General features: G+C 31.0%; 1 protein-coding gene across 5 annotated transcripts in view; it reads right to left on the bottom strand.

The window, feature by feature from the left end:
* Positions 1–21410, bottom strand: part of LOC139487717 (synaptotagmin-15-like) — a 162827-nt gene that overhangs the window by 18174 nt on the left and 123243 nt on the right. For all 5 annotated transcript variants that reach the window (XM_071272738.1, XM_071272737.1, XM_071272736.1 and 2 more), the window contains 2 exons: positions 18342–18487; positions 749–959 (listed from right to left, as the gene is read on the bottom strand). In XM_071272738.1, the coding sequence (XP_071128839.1) occupies positions 749–959; positions 18342–18487 (357 nt within the window). The remainder of the gene's footprint in view (positions 1–748; positions 960–18341; positions 18488–21410) is intronic.

The following is a 21410-nucleotide window of genomic DNA, read 5'->3' as shown; positions in this document are numbered from 1 at the left end:
ACCAGTATAAAACAAATTGACAAACGACCGAAAGACAAAGAACAGATCTCAAAATACAACATAGAAAACCAAAGCCTGTGCCAAACGAACCTCATAAAAAAACGTTGTGTTCAGTAATTGCATAGTCTATTTGAACGGTTTTGATATTTTAATTAGGAGCATTTTTTATAACAATTTTTTTTTAATGTGTAGATGTCTTGTTTTGCTGTATTTTTCTTCTGAAAATTGTGTTCTTAAACTGTCTAAATGGGTTTTGCATTCTTTGAAATCTTCACATATATTTATTTTCATAATCTGCATAATCGATTCCAATTCTTGTCCTGAATATTCATGAAATATTTATCACTTGATGTTGAGCGACGAGCAATTTATCAACTGTTCAACATGTATCAAGGCACAGGTCTTGCATGTTTTAATTTTTTTCAACATTGTCATAACGCGGGAGGTTTTGCATGCCATTTAACCAGGTTCGACCCACCATTTAAAAAAAAATGTCCTGTACCAAATCAGGATTATGGCAATTGTTATCAAAAAGTTCGTTTCAATTGGTGTAGAAGTTTGTTTTGTTGCACTTCGGTGTTCCTATTGTTCCTTTGATTTCTTCATATAGTCGATGTGTTTCCCTCTGTTTGGGGTTGTAACCTGGATTCTCTCAATCGATTTATGACTTTTGTACACCAGTAAACTATTGTGGCCTTTTTAATTATGATAGCATTGTTTGGAGAAGAACTTACAACACAAGACTTACCTAACAAATGGATCACAGCTACTATTGTTTCCATATTGACGAGTTGGTAAATTTTTGGATTTTATTAAAGTCACTAGTAATTTTTCTGTCTCTCTTTCATATTCAACAGCAAACCACAAACGGCCTATATGATCTACAGGTATTTCATAAGTGTCATCCTCGTCAACAATTTTATACAAACTTGGGTCTATTGATCCTAAGGCATATGCACCTAAAATAAAGTGAAAAGGTAGATGTAAGCTGCATGAAACCTTTAGTTTTACTGGCAACTTCTTAAAATATATTGACAACACTAATCCTAAGATATATGCTTCGTAGTAGACAGTTAAGTAGCCTTTTTCTTCAATTTCTCTGCCTATATCTATATAATGTCTTGTTTCGAAGCTTAGACTTTTTCACATATGTAGTTACTTTTCGAAAGTCAAAGTGAAATTAATTTTTCCGAAAATTATGCCGACCCAGAAGAGTTTTTTTGTAATGCTGCTTTACGAAAAAAAAAACATTATATTTTCACACAAAAAGTTTTCTGGAAATTCAGGTCGATATCCAGAAAAAGTTTTCAGATGCCATTTCTAATTGTTCTTTCTCTTTATTTCTTGTGTTTGTAAATCAAAATAACAAAAGCAAAGCCTTAATTTTGAGCAAACAGAAAATCTGCTGTCATTATAACTAGGTTTTTAAAAAAAAGTACTTTTGCTAGGTTTTTTTCTAAATGTTTTTAGCATAAATAATCTTGTATTAGTAAGTAAAGTAACGTTTTAACTACCAGAAAAAAAATCTACTCTGTTTGCATTTAAAAGCCCTTCATTTTGCGTAGGTGTTTGCAAACATTCATACTTGCTTGAAAATTGATAGTCATTTCATTGTTTGAACATTCAACCTGGTATCAAGGTGTTTGTGCTCACTTTAAATTATACACACCAAGAGAACGTGAGTTGAAAGGGTTGACAACAGGTCATTTCTACCGATCTAATTGAAATGGATAAATCATTTAAAAGACGCATCATGCCTGCTTTTATCTTTTTATGTTCTTTTATGACGTTGATAATGACTACCTTGTGGTCATCTATCAATGCCATATTAATAATAAACATATATTCGAACTTATTCGCTCATTTTTCTTCTGATCAAATATTCTATGATAAATGATCAAACAAGTTTAAATATGAAATGAATGTCTTATCTTTATCATTGCTCTCCGTTAATGTCACTTCAGGATGATAGCTGCTGAGTTATAAATCGAATACATCATTGTCTTCAGCGTTGTTTGACTTTTATTTTCATAATGACCTCTAGAGACTAGTCTAAGGATGCTTAAAGTGAAAGTAAACTTTAAATCTTTATTTTTATCCATTATCAATGTGTAGTCCGTTGTTCACCTTTTTGGTTTTAATAGTAACAACCTTCACAGATGTGCAACCAAACTGAGAAACGGAAGGTCAGGCATTTTGACAAGAGATATAATACAATCGTGAGTGTCAAACGCAAGTGGGCCTTACCAGAAAAGCTAAAATATCAGAACACAACTTTACCTAAGACATTTGCAAACTTAGTTTTACTCTAAATTTTAAACGACGTAAATTTAAAACTTGGAATTTACAGTCAGAGTGTATATTTTTGTTCATGCTCGTAGACTGGAGGGGTTAATGATCTCGGATGCATTTTCTTTCTGCAGCAGTACTGACACAGTCGTAATAATAGTTTTGTGTCATGTCCAAAATCAAGACAACCAGTGACAACACAGTTCAAACAGTCAATCAGTCAAATCCAAACCCCAGCATGCTATCTAATAATTGAATTCGCTACTTATCAGTTGTGCATTTATTTCAAAGAAGAAGTTTTAAATGAAAAGTTAAATCACAAAAAACCTGAAGTCCGAAGAAAATTCAAAACAGAAAATCTGTATTCAAATTGCAAAATCCAATGATAAAATACATCAAACAAATAGACGACAACTGTCTAATGTGCCTTTTTGTACATTCAATATTTATTCAAAATAAGTGAAAAATCTGATTTCTAAGACTCATATAAAACATTTGGTCGTATCAAATATTGATTATATTTTTTTCTTAATAAACTAAAAGTCTAAAAATAGAGGTATAACAGATCACCACATGCTTTTTTTTAAAAATTCAGCAAATGTATGTGCAGTATGCACAAAGTAATACCAGGCAGCAAGTAACGAAACCGAAAAAGTAATTATAACAATAGATTTAATGTTAAATATAAGTCATAAAATTAAACAATATACCAGATCGATAAAAAAAACCCAACAAAATCATATCGTTTCTTTTAGAATATATTGTAAGAGCAATTTGTTTTCAAGACGAATAATTATCTTGATTAACCGTTAAATTCGTTCGATAGTTGTCCTTAAAGTGTCAATATTCGATCAATATTCTATTCCAGTTGCAACCCCTCCAGACGTCATTTTACGTCGCTTAGTATTACACTGATATAATTAGTTATCAAAGGTACCAGGATTATAATTTAGTACGACAGACGCGCGTTTCGTCTACATAAGACTCATCAGTGACGCTCATATCAAAATATTTATAAAGCCAAACTAGTACAAAGTTGAAGAGCATTGAGGATCCAAAATTCCAAAACGTTGTGCCAAATACGGCTAAGGTAATCTATGCCTGGGATAAGAAAATCCTTAGTTTTTCGAAAAATTCAAAGTTTTGTAAACAGAAAATTTATAAAAATGACCACATAAATGAATGTTGTGAATTGGAATATATACTGGTTCACCATTTGTCACATAAGTAGTAATATACTTTGTAAATCGTTTTTAGTGAACATTTTAAACAATCATCATTCATTTATGACTAACAACACTAAGGCATCAATAAAATATATTTTCCTGGTAAATTTAGCTAATTCTTTTTTATACTGCTTTGTTATTTTCAAAAAAAAAAAAAAAAAACTACGTCTGGTTTTGACCAATCGTTTAAGACTATAAAACCAGGTTTAATCCACCATTTTCTATATTTGAAAATGCCTGTACCAAGTCAGGAATATGACAGTTCTTGTCCATTCGTTTTTTTATGTGTTTTGTTATTTGCTTTTGCCATGTGATTATGGACTTTCCGAATTGATTTTCCTTTAAGGTTTATGACCCCTTCTGTAGCCATTTTTGTACGAACTTTTCAAACTTCAATTGTATCAAAACTACAGATATAATGAATAACAGAGATAGGCCATTTTATACATATTCCATGGGGAAACTTGATGCAAAGCATTATTTTATACTGTTTCATTGCATTTAATAGAAAAAGAGGACTTTGTGGCAAATAAATCAAGATTTTTATAGAAAATCAACACCCTTTATTACAGAGATTTTTGTTATAAAATTTAAAACATAAATTACTCACTTGATTTTCGATGATGTGCTAGTGTTTATTTTTTACAAAAAGTTCTAAGCCACCTGTAAATTGCAAAACACCTCGTGCTGAGTCACTAAAGTCGAGCGCACCCTGAAAGGTGTACTTGATTGTGTCCCTATTTACATTTGTTTAATCAATAACTACATTGAAAAAATTGTTTTAAGGAAATCAATGCTAGCACTGCATGCAATAATCCTATATATATCAGTCATCAAATTGCCAAATTTGAGAGTACAAGGATAAAGGCTGTGGATTCTCTATAAAATTTCCATATGTTGAGCATTGAATCAACACAAGGGTACTTAATCCTTAAAATCAGTAATTTTTGTGATTTTACTTTTTAAGGTTAAGATAGCTCTAATTGTAAAATACCTTTACCAAACGAACAATACTAGTTAACTAGTTGTCATGAAAGTGTGTGTTTGGTTTTTATTTTTCTTATTAAACTCATCGGTCTCCAAGAAATATTCCCTAAAGGACCCTTGACTAATAACATTTCTCTTCCAGTGATGTTAACGAGAAAAGTCTCGACAGGTTGAAAGATTTATTTTGAAATTTGTCAAATCTTAAAAAATATTATTTGAAAAAAATGAAAAAAAATTAAACTCTTCATTGGATTCCCAAAATTGTTTTTCATATGTTTTTTGGGCTTCGCTTTCATTTAATTGGTTGTTAACCATCCTACTGTAGATCAATATAGGTATTTTGACTTGACGAAGTACACTGCAGTATAATTGAAAAAGTATATACACTAACAATGTCCTTGATCAATAATATAGTGGCTTTAAAACAGAATTACAAATAGAATTTTAGACACAAATGAGTTCTTTTTGTATGTTTTCCTTTTTAATTTTAGTTCGTTCACTTAAATGTTTTAAAATATAGTATGACGTCCATTTTCATTAAACTAGTAGATAATTTTATTTAGGTGCCAGCTAAGGCTATATGGTCCGAGATTTTCTCGTTGTGTTGAAGACCCATTGGTGGCCTTCAGCTGTTATCTGCTCTTTGGTCGGGTTGTTGTCTCATTGACATATTCCCCATTCTTTATTTTATCTCTTTGAAAATAATACTGAAAAGCGTTTATCAAAACATAATGCCGTTTGGTTGGTGAATAGAACATATATTCTGCCGACATTGGCCATGTTCGTTGAATTTATAAAGACGTCAACTCCTGTTGTTCTACTTGAATCTTTTTCTGCTCTATACCAAAAGTCTACAGTAACAGATAAACAGATATGAGTTATTTAAAAAAATAAAAGGTATTGTTCGTGTAATTTCCTCTGAACGGGTGATAACTGCTAATACATTTTAAAAGCCAAATAAGTTTACCTTAGGCATGTTCCCAAATGCTTTGCTATATAATGAACAAAATAAATAAAAAACACATCCCACTGTTTAAAATTCTGTAATAAATTTACAATAAAAAATACTTAAAACTAGAAACGAGTATTTCTGAACTACTGTATCACTGTTTGTCCCTCTTGTGGCAGATAATACAATCAAGTTAAGAGAACTAGTAACTAGATAATCGATTTATCGTATTATTTCCGAGTCTATTTGTCTTACAATATAATGCATCCCTGATTTTAAACATTACCATATGAAAAAGATCACAATTCCAAATTATTATATAGTTTAAAGATACACGCAGGGTATATTTAGATGTTAAACAAGTATGTCCGTAGTGCATTATTAAAACGAAAACGAAAGCATGATCTTTCAAAAGTTACACTGCTTTACCAGTGGTATCCTCCTGTTACTCAATGGTAGTACATATTATGTGACAAGTCGCAGAAAGTGATATCACTATCGAGGAAGGAAGACATGATTGTTGCTACGACATTAAGTTGAACTTGGTAATATGTGAAATAAACAGATATTCAAAAACTGTACACAAAATGATGATTAGTACGTATAACCTTCGAAGGGATGACTTAAATTTTGCCATTTAAAACCCTTGGTATAAATTTTCCATGTAAATAAAAACCATTCATGTTAAGAAACGCATATCTTGAAATTGCATTGGGTGGACCATGCATACACAATATGCATGTTTCCGTATAAAAACTCACAGTTCGTTACGACAAAATTGAAATCTTCTGTCCTAAAGTTTATTTCTTTACAAAACCCATTTCCAATTTCTTGATATGAATGAAGATACCAACCATACACAGCTTTACATTTTTACTCAAAGTTGAACGGAATATATGCAACCTACTCAATTAAAACTAATAAAAAATAATCATTGAGTGTAAGGACATGGTTTTAACTCCCTCAGCAGGTAAAGTTGACCTACAATATATTTGGCTATTTGTAAGTCTTTGTTGGTAATATAGCTTTTCAACTATTTAGTGTTTCTGTTGTTCGGTTTTGTTTCCTCTTATAGTTATGGTGTTTCCCTCAGGTTTGGTTTATGACCTAGATTTGTTTCAGTTCAATGTATTTTTAACAGCGGTAAACTACTTTTGCCATAATTCAAGGTACTCTACATTTCGCGTTGAACGTTCTTGATAAAGAAAAGTCAAGACAAGCGCTTCGAATGCATACAATATCTTGCGTTGTTTTTTTATTCTTTTTAATGGAACCTAAAAATAAAAGTTGATGGCAGCCGATTTTAAATTTTACTATACATATCGCATTCAACCCCTTAGATTTGAAATAAAAGGTTGCAGGCGGAAACCCAGTTGAAATAGAACAAAAGAATCGAAGCTCGATAAATGCTTACTGTAATGTTTACTATAGTAACAAAAAATTAAAAGTTAATAGAAACAAATAAAACGACGATTTTCTTCTCAATTACGAAGTGTTTTATTTTAAAAACACCGTTTGCATAAGTTTTCAATTTATCTTTTACATGGTAATGCAGAACAATTAGATATCAAGTCGACGACATGGGTATCTATCAAGTTGGATGTAGAAAATGCATAACCTCCGATTTTTTTTACCACGGACGAAGAACAAATCAATCCATTAGTTCAGTAATTTTCGTGTCTGCCCTTTCATCATTTGACTCAAGAAAAAAGTCCAAAAAATAAGTACCAATTGTATCGAAAAGAGAAAATCGAGTGCACCTTTTTATGTTGGGGCGTGTTTGAAGAGTATATTTTGTCTTTAAAACGTACAAAGCAAGAGTATTTTGATATATCAACTCGCTTCAGATTCTATCATTTTTATATATCAAAGCTACAGGTTGACTTTATAACATAAACAAATCACAGAACGAAAAGATGAAATATATGGGTCAAGTGAAATACCTATCTAATGAATCACAAAACAAAGTATGTGTGTTCGAATAGCTATTTTCTACTGAAAGTACTTGTCGACAGTCTTTTAATATTTTAATACATTAGAAAGTGCTAGCGTTTCTTGTGAGGATAACAGGGTCACTGCTAACAATGAAACTATTAAATTAAAAATTATTTTTTTCGAAAGTTTGACAGACTACATCATGGTTTTGTTTGCCGTTATGAAATTAAGTGTCGCTTTTAAACACATACAGTTTCAGGAAAACGAAGTCATATTCTCCTTGTCAATAGCCCGTCACCTTCTTCAAACTAGTCAAACGATTTCACATTTTTTGAGCACACAAAGGGCGCTTTTATTGGAACAGGAAGTGTTTAACCGTCAAAAGCAAATTAATCTTCAGTTTAAGTAGTGATCGTATTCCCTATTCTTCGTTTTGTGAGCTATTTTGTAAACTAAAAGTATGTGTTTTTATCATTTTTGTCGTAAACCTTAGTATTATCGAACTATTTTTACTGTATAAAAACCTAAGAATTTCAATTGTATGGTTAAGTTCAATATTTAGTAAAAATTCCTTCAAAATGTTGACCTTATTTACCCTATCCCTGCTAGAAAGTATTTGATGTAAGGCGGACTATTGTATCAGGAAATATATTGATTATTCTTGAGAAATTTAACCTGTGTAAAACTATCAACTATCTTATCCTAAGAGAATCTCAAGTTCCAAAGTAATTTAGTTTGAAGGTCTCATTTGACTTTTGTAATAGTTAAATCTTTCCATCGTAATAAAGTTTTTAAGTAAATTTATTATGTAACATCACTAATAATATGTTTAATTCCAAAATATGTTCCATTTGCAGTTTTTTGGGTGTTTAAACTTTGTGTCTTGAAAATTAACGTGACTATGTAATTCAATCAAGAAAGGAGCATGTAATTCAGTGGATGTCGTTCGTTACAGTATATCATATTTGTGTTTCGTTCATTTGAAATCGTTCGAAATGTTTAACATTTGTCATTTCAAACATGTTATATCTGACTATGCGGTATGGTTTAACGGTCTATGACATTTGGTCTCTGGTGGAGAATGATCCCATTGGCAATTTTATCACATCTTCTTATTTTTATATTTGTAGAATATATTTAAATTGTATAACTTGTAAAAAATATGTTCCGAATTGTTACCCCAGTTTTCGCTCTGCTTTATCGAAAAGTATGGATGATTATAATAGTTATTATTAAATATCCTAATTGATGTCATTATTGTTGATTGCTAAATGTACATTGGCAAGCATGTTGTTCCTTTTCAGAAAGAGTAAACACAAAAACAATACCGAATACGTTATATGAAGCCGATGATCTGGTTTTTTTTTTGCAACATCCGACACATTACTAGAATAACAATATACATAACCATATCAGGTATCTGATCAGAATCATTGAATGACATGTCAAGCTTTGTATATTTTTATGATGATTTGATGTCTGTGTGATATTTATGTTGTCCAGGGTGTACAAAAGTAAGATAAAAACAAATGTACAATTTTTAATTATAATATACGTATAAATAAAAGTCAATAAAGTATTGCCCAATTTGGAAATTTCGATTATCCTTATTAAATTCCATTTTTTTCCTTTTTTTGTTTGATGTAAGGCTAGTATCGTTAATGATATTGATATATATATTTTTTCATATGTGTTACTATCATATATATCACTTCTTTAGATATATACTATTAGTTACACATTAAAAGCTATTGACTGTTTAAACTGTGAAATCAAGATTTACAATTATATCCAAACTTCCAATATTTAGAAAATCGGGAAGATAAATGCGTTACATTTATTGTAGTTTGTCAATGTCTTAGTAAGATAAATGCGTTCCATACATGGTATTATGTCAATAGTACAAACCAGTGAACACATGTATTGACCACGCGAAATTTGCATGTTTACATCGTCCTTTTTAAAAACAATTGAACAAAAGGCTTCAGTGGAATATAGTGGTAAGTCATGAATATGTTTCAACTCGTTCCATTTACTGATAACGTTTGATTTTCTAAGTTTTATGCAATACAATTGAGAATGGAAATTATGAATGTGTCAAAAACAACAACCCTACCAAAGAATAAAAAGTTAAACAGCCGAAGGCCACCAATGAGTCTTCAACACAGCAAGATAACACGATTTGAATTAACCTTGGAGTTCAGTATTTTTGTGATACGTTTTTATATCTAGAAGAATTGCCAAGTTTTGCAATTTGTGAATTATTTACTTTTGAAAAGCTGATATTCACGTCAAACGTTTGAAATAGTCAAAATAGTTTTTCAATGGAAAATAACACAACATTTACCCCATTGAAAGACAATAATTGTATATATCTAAAATAAATAAAAATAAGTTAGGCAGACTTGTTATTGTTAGAAAATGACGATGCTCTTGTAAGACTAATACCCCATACCCTTAGTATAAAGATATAAGGACTTGGATTTATATTAGCCGTTACATTGTCGATGACAATGGTATGAAACAGTTTTCAAATGTTCTGTGTGCTACACGTGTTATATAAATTGCGGAAACTTAATATTTTCTAAACATACAACAAAAAGTGCGTGTTTTAAATAAGATCCACAATATAGTGCTCGCGATTTACGAGTTTAATGGATTTAAGTAATCTGAAAGTTACACATTATTTGATGTAAAACATTAAAAATCGTTTGATAATTGAAAACAAATTATGATTGTAAATAAAATGTCATTTTATTACAAAACTCAAAATGGAGCACAAATAATAATTATGTCTTAAATGATTCATATTCACGTACAGATGATGATCAAGCACTTATTTTGCAGAAATTGCATTTGACATATTAAGTAATGTCAATTCACGTCTTAATATTTTCCAATTTGAGAAAGAATTAATTGTAATTTCATGCTAAATAAACACGAATACATTTTGAAACGGAATAAAGCCGTCTGCATAAAATGCATATTTCACATTTTAATATCAGACCTTAAAATCAATGCTATAAACATAAAGCATATGCCTGCTTATGTGATTGCTTCTAGGACATCAAAAGTCGATGTTAATTGACAATTGTACGACAACATTACGATTTATATTTAAAAGATTCCTTTCGTTTCATTCGGCTTTAATAAGATTTAATAGGGTAAAATAAGACATCATTGCTAGATTGGTTCTTTTAGCTTCACCCTTATAATTTCTGGTTATTTCTTCTTTAACCTTTCATTTGTAATGAAATATATCGATATTTTGTAAACAGTTTACCAGACTGGAAGACAGGGTTTAAGTCATCAAGCATGTGAACAATGTCAGACTGATACATTGTCCGATTTCCAGAAAAACGTAAAAAGGCAAATTTGCCCATATAATTCAAGTACATGTATATTGCGCGAGTGTACCAAAATATAAATGAACTTTTGAAAGATTCATGATGAGTGATTTGCCTAACTGACAATATAATTAATTTTATTTTTGTGTGATAAGCATACTCGAGACCAGTAGTTTTTGCAGGCCGAAATATAAGCGTTAGGGAACAAAAATAAAAACCCAAATGGTCTATTTATATCCAATTCACTAAAATGCTACTAGTGTTACAATTCTTTAAAAAAATATATATTTAGGCACTATCTGTTTTACAACGAAACAGACGAGCGTGGAACAATACATAACTTTAATGTAATACGACTGCTGTTAGGAATAGGCCACTATCTATTTTACAACAAAACAGACAATCGTGGAGAAATGCATTATTACAAGTATTATGAGGATTTAATCATATCTTTTGCAGCTTGTATAAAAAAATATATACCTACATGGAGTTATTTTCTTTCAGAACGACGGTAGGGCGTATTATAACCTGAACGAATTAGAAAGGAATATCCCACTTTAGTGTTGTCGGTAAAATAGGATACTAAATTTTGCAAATCTTTATAAAATATAATATTTTTTTGACGGTATATAAGTCAGATAATGCATATTTTAAGGTTTTTCTTGTCGTAGAGCACACCTCGGGTGTCAGGATTGCTCAAGAAAGACCGACCTACGGTCGGTCTTTCATTTTATCAATCCTCACACCCCTCTGTGTGTTCTACGACAGAAAAAACCTTAAAATATGCATTATCTATAACTGAATTACTTCAACATTCAATTTAAGAACACTATCAATATTTCTTTAGTAAAATACTACCCACGCTAAGTTTTAAGCATAAAATACATCAAATTCCCCAGTTAACCAGGTAGTTTTCTTTGGTTTCATCTGATGAACATTGCATAATCGGGTTTTACCACTACATGAATAAAGGATTAAAGACAATGGCATATCAACTAGCATTAAAACGGACGTCTATAACTGAAAAAGACCCAGGGATAGTTAGGAATGGATAGTTATGAGATAACAACTTAAAATTGTCATGTTGTTTTCATTTTTAACATATGTTATAGATGATGTTGCTAGTATTTAGAAGGGCATATCATATGTCAATCTTCATTAAAACCTCAATGTGTTATTGGGTTATTGTAATTTAATGTATTCTTCTCTTTAATTTTTGCAAATTTGCGATGTCTTTTGTACTTCTTTGTTACATATTTTATTGTTTTTATAGTGACTAAGACCATGTTGACAATTTTACCTTTAATTTTTGTTTGTTTTGTTCATACATCGTTGTCAATATAAATGAATATGATGCAAATGTAACACAAGTGAGACGTTCGGCTAGCTATAAACCCATGTTAGGAATATGACAGTTTTTATCCATTCGTTTTATGTGTTTGAGCTTTTGATTGTGCTATTCTATTAGGGACTTTCTGTTTTGAATTTTCCTCGGAGATCAGTTTTTTGTGAATTTTATTTTTGCATCATATCAAGACACCAATCAGAAATGCAAACCAGAAAACTTTATACAATTACCGCTTAAATTATTTTTTTTGTTATACAAATGCTAAACATAAGATTTAGACGTATTTGGTATATATACCAAACAGTACTCTAATGGTAGTAAATAAACTCATCATAGATACCAGCATTAAATTGTGTATACAAGACGCGCGTGTCGTCTACATAATACTCATCAGTAAAACAAAGTTATAAAAAGGCAAATTGAAGCGAAAAATTGAAAAGCACTGAGGACCAAAAATTTAGAAAGGGTGTGACAAAATACGGATAATGTAATCTATTCTTGGGGCAAATAATCCTCAGAATTTCAAAAAAGTCAAAGTTTTGTAAACAGATTATGATCATATTATTAATAAATCATGTAAACACTGACTACTGGGCTGTTGATACCATCAGAGAGATAACCACCACCAGCACTGGCATCTACCAAGCAATACCCTTTATTACTCATATGGAGAAAGGAAAAATCTTGGAGAGATCTTCCAAAAGTAACATTAATTATTCATGCAATTGCAAGCATTCTCCCAAAATATATAAAGAAAAATAAAAGACATCAACACTTTAATATACATTTAATTTCCTAGTTAATTCCCAAACAAAGCAGAACAAGAGAGTGAGGCTGGTATTATCATTGTTACCGAAAAGGTGCATGATAATTTATAACAAAAAACTCCATCCTGTTTTAAGTATGCGTGATGACGTTTCAGATCGCTCAATATAGTTGTCAGTACTAGAGTAGAGCCAGAATAAATCGACCCAAATTTAAGTTGACTAATTATATGACTCTGACTATGAATATGCAACAAATTCGTCCATAAAACATCATGGCGCACAATTGCAATAAAGATAGGAAAATCAAAGCAAATGAAAGCAATTATTACCTTCGCTATATAGAATGACAAAACGAGTTTTGTGAAAACACTGGTTAATAGTCCCATTGTGACCCTCTGTGACAGTTTTGTTGAGTACAAAGAACTGTCGTTGAGAATCAGGGAAAACAATTATTAGCTTTGCCTGCAAATTATCATCATTATGACAAATTGGTGTACGTTTATGTAGCAACTACATGTACAATCCTAGATAATATTAATGTTTTAAATAATTTCATTTGTTTTTTTACATGCATAACAAGGAGAGACTTCCCACTCACATTCTTTCAATAGTTATCAAAGGTACCAGGCTTAAAAATTGATACGCCAGAAGCGCGTTTCGTCTACATAAGACTCATCAGTGACGCTCATATAAAAATAGTTATAAAGCCAAACAAGTACAAAGTTGAAGAGCATTCAGGACCCAAAATTCCAAAAAGTTCAACTGTAGTTCATGCGACTTTACCTTTGTTTGTTGCAATCCTAGATTTTCCCGGCATGTCCCTTTTTGTTCTTTAGCATATTTTTGGAGTTCATGAAATTCTCTCAGTTTTTTTTGGTACCTTATTTTATTTATTTTAATAAAATAAATCGAACTTAACCCATCGGACAAATGCTGTGGTACACATATAATAGATCTTCCTTCTTCAAAAGTGAACAGTTCTTATGATGCTTAAAAAATTACTTATATGAATTTGAAATATTCACATTTAAAGCTTATGATGTCTGGTTGTTTATATATCAACATTTATTAAATTCAGGATCACAAAAAAATGAACGATATAGTGTTAAGTTGCATAACAAACAAGAAGCCTTACTAAAAGATATCACTAATAACTAGTCCAGGACTTAAGTGTAAAATTTTATTAGTATGAACGAATAATGTTTTGTTTTACAATGAAAGAAACCCTATCGTTTTATTTTGCTTTTATATCAAATTACTATTTCTTGTAAGGCATTGATACGTATAGCTTTCTAATGATTTGATTTATTTCGAAATCATTGTTTTGAAAGGACAAACGTAAAGCTGCATTGATTTCTTTACTTAAAGGATACAAAGCACGTTTATTTTGAAAACTTAACATCCTGTCTAATAGACAGCAAATGGAATTCTAATTGAAAGAGACTAAAAAAGGAATGAAAAAAAAAATAATGTTCAAATCCCTTATTTTGAAATACATTTTGAGAAAAGAAATGTTTGTTGTTTTGAATAAAGACATTCTCAGTTCTTTTAAATATTCATCCAGCATTTATGTGAAAGATTATGTGAACTTGAAAAGCATCTATCTCATTTTAGTAGAATAGTTCGACTATACAATGTCTAGAATGTAATTAAAGTTGTTAAAAGGATGCGGAATTAATAATTTACATTAGCTTTATATGGGATGGCTTCTACCCGGAAAGAAAGAACATTAACCCCCCACGTAAAAAAGACGTAGCTGTTTGCTTTAGATATAAATTATTAATAAAAATGTTTTTTGGTATATTTTTAGGCAAATAAACAATCATCCATGGCGGTCTCAATATAGTCCTCATCGAACAAAGTAACAGATTTTCTTGTTGCAACAAATATCAATAATGATTTTTTTATTTGCATGCTTTCTAGCTCGTGTATAATATTTCAAGGCCAATACATAAAGCTCTCCTCCTAAGCGAATACCCTGTACAATAAAAACCTATTGTTAAAGTTATACTGAATACAAATGTGTCAAAGACGTTACGTGAAGGGTGACTATGTCAATCGGTGAACAAATATTACCACTTTTAGAGGAATTATTTATATATTAAATAAAAATTGAGTATATGTAAACAAATACGGGGAAAGGCTGACGTAATAGGTGCGTATAGTGAGGTACATTGATTGGTGATTAAATAAAAACAAAACTTTTATAAATGTCGTTCGTTCATACCGTTTTTCCAGATGTGTCTACATCACGTGGTCTACATCAGGAACGCTCGCACTACCGTTTTTCCAGATGTGTCTACATCAGGAACGCTCGCACTACCGTTTTTCCAGATGTGTCTACATCAGGAACGCTCGCACTCACAAAATTACTTGCAGACTTTGCATGGACATGTCGTAGCTGATGTGACCACTCGAACAATTTTTATTGACATTTTGCACGACAGTACCACGACAACTATTTAATAGATCTTCCAAGACAAAAAATCGTACGATCTGTTGTGACCGGGGCTTTAAAGACAACAAGAGGCCTACAGAGACATACCCTCCGATGGTCAACTTATTCTGAGGGAGTCAAAACCTTTATATCTTAGTCATTTTAAAATCATGAACGGAGAATTTTTAGAAATGTTTGTTATAAATCGTGTCAGTACCAAAGCACCGACTACAAAGTTAATGATTCCCCCGGGATAAGCAATCCACGAGCAATTGTATCGACTAATGATTACAAAAAGAAAATTACTTTATCTATCAACAGAGAATCTTAAAGCATTTTACGTTTGTGTTATTCACCTAAAACAGTATCTTAACAAGCAAAGAAAAAAATGTTCTATTTAAGTCAAGGAAATATAATGAAATTATCACTGGACACTTCTTCAAAAAATCAATTAAATATTACTGAAAGGTTACTCGAACATATGATACTTATCAAATGGGGTTCCATCGAGGGTCAAGTACGTACCATTACAATTGATAGGCATACAACCTTACTTTGTGAAACAATTGTATTATCTGAAAAGATTTTGCTTTGAAAAATATTCTATTCTATCGAATTGCTTAACCAACTGAAAACATGAGACATTTTGCGCTCAAAGTAGATGGATTTTCTAAGTCAAAATCCATAGATTTTATAATAATTTGTCAAAATGTAGTTTATATCATGCTTTGTTTCAAAAAGATAATAAAAAGAATGGGTCACTGGGCTTTTTTTCACGCTACAGGTTGTTTATACAGGGAAATCCCAATTATGTGTGAGAAAAAGAAAACCACATTATAGAATTTTAAGATGAAAAATGAGATGATAGCATTTATAATGAGATATCATCATGAAAAATAAATGAAAAAGAAAACTTACAAAGGTCCTGGACACAAATATTAAATGTTATACGTGGAAAGATAGTGAAGGAGTACTCGTCCACTCCACCATTATCCCGATCTTAATTAAGATTTTTAAAACCGAGTATCAATGGAGAGAAACTAATTGTCGAAATGCTCATCTGGGGCAGTAAAAATGATACCATTAATGATATTATACTAATTTGAAAAGAATATAAAGTTTAGAATGAATTTTAATATCAGCTGGACAAACTGGCTATCGAATGATTTCAGATAATCACAAGTATATAAGACAATCGAGAAATAGTCAATACCACTATCAAGGCAAACGCTGTATGTATACTTAGAAATGATAAATTAATTAAAGTCCAAGATATTATGTATTTAGAAGTATATTACATTAATTTATATCATTATTAACATTATTGATATATAATAAGAACAAGCGAGTATCTTATAACGTTCTTAGTCCATATGTCTGTATACAAATTATATTAACGAATTTTCTTATAAGAGCATTGAACTTTGATCTTTGTAGTACTATGATCTTTATAGTTTACATTTTTAATATATCTTCAATTTTTAAGTGGGTTCTAAATGTTTGTTGTTCTCTATTAATTTAGTGTTAAATTGATTTTTTTATCTAATAAGCAAATGTCATTGTTTGTATAAAAATGTGTCTTCAATTGATTGTAAACGCCTGCAAAACATATGTTGATACTCAGATATTTCTCTTTCAGTCTAATTTTTGGTATTATTTATTTAAGATCTTATGGATTTTCCTCAAAACATTGAGAATTCTATTTTTCTAATATCGTTATTTTTGTCTGCTATTTTTCTCTACACGAAAATTACTATCTTTCACCGGCGAAGTGAAAGAAAACAGGCGATAACAGTCATAAACGTCCGATAAAAGTAAAATAACAAGAATACCGAACTACAAGGGAAATTCAAAATAGAAAGTCCTTTATAAAATGTCAAAATCAAAAGCTCAAACACATCTAACGAATAGAAAACTACTGTTATATTCTTGAATTTCTACATACATTTCCTGATGCAGAAAATGGTGGTTGGTTATCCGTTTTGTTATGAAAAGAAAGAGTTAATAGTACACATTTGTCTTCAATAGTCAACTGAAAGTTTGAGTAAAAAGATAAACTGCACAGATATACAAGCACCAGGCTATTTTACATTATGTTCCTTTACTCAATACCTTAATTAAGCCGACCAGCAAACCCATTACCTGACTAACGAAAGATAGATCACATGCACACCATTTTATCAAATGGTCAAGCGTGCTGGTCCTCACGCTAGCGATACTGCCATTGATATTACATACTTTAAAATTGAATGCCGCTGAGGAAATAATATTTTAAAAAAAATACTACAGTTTTCTATTAATATATCTGAAAATAAGTCAGTCCCATGGAAAAAAAGTAAGACGGCATGACAATTTACAAAGATATCTTTTACAATATATTGACAAAAATGAGTTTTCAGATTCACAAGAGATATACTCTTTGTATTTACCCAAACATTCTGTATTGTGGTTCAGCATTAGATGAGCCGACATGGTAGTACATTACTCAAAAATAAAAATTATTATCTGTGAGTTTGAATGTCTTACTAGTATCTTTCGTCTCCTTTTTTAACAGTTGGCATATGTGGCTGGTAAGATGATGTAACGGTTGATGATTCGACAGCTTATGGAATGATATTAATTTGAGACTGAAAATGCAGCCATGTGTACGTCCTGAATACCGACCACACTTTGCCATTGTGATAAGATTAACTTTTAGATGATCGGAAAAATTAATAGAGACATTCATCTCATCTCTGTTCCTAACGTTACTGTGGTAAAAAGAGTGGATCTGCTTTTTTTAATGTCTGTATAAAAAGGAGTTGCCTGTGGTCTAAGTAAAACTCAAGTGTTTCGACACACTTGACATCTTTGATGGTCAAAATAATAAAAAAAAATTATATCATCAGATGATAAAATCTCTGACAATCCCGCAAAATATTCGAATTAGCTGGAGCTTTTAATTAATATTATTAATTGTAAATTATTGAAATAGTCATAATATAATTATTTATGAAAACATGTATAATAAATATATGAAGAACAGTTAAAAAATATAGGAAAGCGAAAGTCATTACCTGGAATTTCTACAGATGGTCTTTTTACACAAGGCGATGTCGGTTCCGATAATCCTCCTGAAGGTTGATATTCCTCGGACGATCCTCTGGCCAGTCGACGTACATCCACACTTTGATTTGGAACTGTGAAAGGTATTTGTCGCATGCTGCAAGGCAAAAGAATTAATGAATGGTAACGACGGAGCATCGTTTAATGTCAACCTGTCATTTCGTTAGGTTGTGGATATCAAGAAGATGTTCCATTGATTTTTCTATCAAAGAAAAGTAAATCTGAAATTCCAAAGACTTAAATTAGTTTCTAATATTCTGTGAAGAAGTGATTTGAAGAATGAATGAAATGCCTCGATTCTTCTCCTATTAAGATTTCTATCGGAAATACAACAATTCTTTATGTTACATCATGCAATACAATTGCCAGGAAAATCTGGTTCCATCAAAGCTCCAATATCAACGTGTTACTTGTCAATCTGTATTATTTAACTATCCATTTAGAGCTCTGTTCAACAGAGTAAAATATGTACGTGTTAACATGCTATCAACCTCTAATAAAAATATAATATCTGAAGTGAGCCAGGAGAAAAATTGGCCGTAGATAAAGTCATAAACGGGAATGGAATAATTACTGAGACTGGTTGCTTATAAAGACATAGGCGGACAATCAATTTACTTTAAATCATTCTTTATGGATATCATATTCATTCTTTAATCTAACTATCTGAGATGAACCATTTTGTATAGTCGTAAAGCGAATGATGTAAATAAATGCATGTGTTTAGGTGTGTAATAAACAAAATCAATGTAATTGACAAAGAAGAAAAGCAGATGAGACTAAATCCCACATTTGCCACCAATTTTACAGTTATTGGACATTTCATGATCTGTATGTCTATAATATATGTAAAAATATATAGCTATTCCATAACACTGACGTCTTATCTCATAAAGAGAAAGATGGAAAATGACAAAACATTGTAAATGTAAAAATCGCTCTCTGATTTGATTTGTTAAGACTTCAGTGAGGGAGAAAATAACTCTAAGAATTGGCACAGATCTGATAGATTCATTTCATTGCTGCATGCACGACAGCACTTACATCCAAGATAGAATGAGGATCCAATTTTATGAGACTATAGGAGTTTAAAACCAATTTCACAAGACACACTGACAATTTTCTCTGAAGAAGTCAACCTTCACTTGTAATATAGAAAGATTATTTTCCATAACTAATATAGGAAAATTATCAATAAAAGGTTTACGGTATGAAGATTCGTTTAACTTAATCTACTCAGTAATAATAAAATAGAATAGCTGGCTAGAATATCAATGCAAAGACGACATTCAACATAAAAAAAAACTTCCATTGCAAAGCAAATTTTTCTCTACCTTTCCAATACAAAGTGCTTTCAGCAGGAAGCATTTCTAAACGGAGCACAAAAACTAAGCATATAATGTGTTGGGGTTTTGGCTTTGCTGTTCGTTCAATAACTGATCATAGGATGGTATCAAATGTTTTTGAACAGCGGTATACTCTTGTTGGCTTTACTTAAACTTTGCGCCAAGACAAAAGTAACTTTCTGTTATTTTATTCATAGAAATGATGCCCCTGGTGGGTCTTTTAAGACGGGAGAAGTCAACGAAAGTATGTATCTATATCAAAGCTACTTCTCAAGGATATACATGTTAGACACAGAAAATAAATATGCAAGAGGGAACATTATTTAAAAAAAATCATCACAGAAGGGCCACATTCTCCATCAAATACACCTAGTTATTCCAATAATTTGTCATATTCAGTTAAATAGTATCAGTCTTGATCCAACTTTTATTTCAAACAGGTTATCAAAAGGACATGTTAGGTGATTTTTTTTTTAATTTTACGTGATAATGATACTGATGCTCACAGTTAGCAAAGAAGATATAAAGTGGATATACTTTAAACCTGGGAACAGTATATCTAACATTATATATGTTCCTGTTTAAACCAAATAAGTATGACAGATCACGCGCGTATTCAGATCACGTGATGGTATCAATTCAAACTTAGTACGATATCCTGTAAACGTGGGGTAGATATATAGCAGGTAAGTCATAGAACTAACAACAATAACCTGAGTTCAATAAATCAATTAGAAAAAAACAACACAAGTAGCTATAAATTCTTAACGAGGAAGAAAGATAAATTGTACTGAGATGATACCTCATTAATAATGGAAATGAGAACAGTAAGATATCGATACTTTCGACGATAGTTCGTGATGATCAAAGATAACATGAAGGTCAAGAACATAATTCCATTACATTCGTGCTTAATTAATATCGTCAATTCTCTTTTGTTTTGATGTTGAACACTTGATATAAAGAAGGCGTATTTGCCTTGAGCTTCGTTGATAAAACGAAAGCCAACATAGAGAGGAAAAGTACATACTAATTGTTCAGGAGAAAGAAAATCTATCGATGTAATAAATACAATTTAGGGTCCCTTAATTCAAGGTCGAATTAGTAGCCGAGAAGCAAAACGAGAGTTCCGATGTATTCAATTAACACAAAACTAATAAAAATCATTTTATTATTCTTTCCAGTCATAAATGTTTGAAACAGAAATTTTCCAAATGGATTTATACTTTCTGTCAATTTGTTTTGATCAATTATTATAAAAGAAATCTTGAATTGATTTAATTTTATATTGTCATTACAAGTAATGACTACACTGATTTTCTTATCTTCCCAAGGTCACGTTAGTGACCGGTGATGAACAAGAGACAGTCCAATATCCAATTTATATAGAAACAATAAATGACACGTTTTAATGTGGTCAGTGGTTATTAAGGTTGCATATGTACTCTTTTTCGCAATGTTGTCTCTATTAACATATACTTATTATCATTTTGCAGCTTAATAAAAAACAGTTTATTGTCTTAACAGACGTTTAAAAAATAATGGGAGAAATTAAAACTTCGTTCGTTTAGTTTCTGCTTTAATATTATGGACTTGTGTGATATCCGTAAAACAATAGAGTCATTTTATTTACTTTTTTAAACAAAGAAAATAGGGGCCTACAATGATATTTAT

The sequence above is a fragment of the Mytilus edulis genome, chromosome 9, assembly GCF_963676685.1.
Source record: "Mytilus edulis chromosome 9, xbMytEdul2.2, whole genome shotgun sequence".
Classification (NCBI taxonomy): Eukaryota; Metazoa; Mollusca; class Bivalvia; order Mytilida; family Mytilidae; genus Mytilus; species Mytilus edulis.
This window is presented reverse-complemented; position numbering and strand designations above follow the sequence as displayed.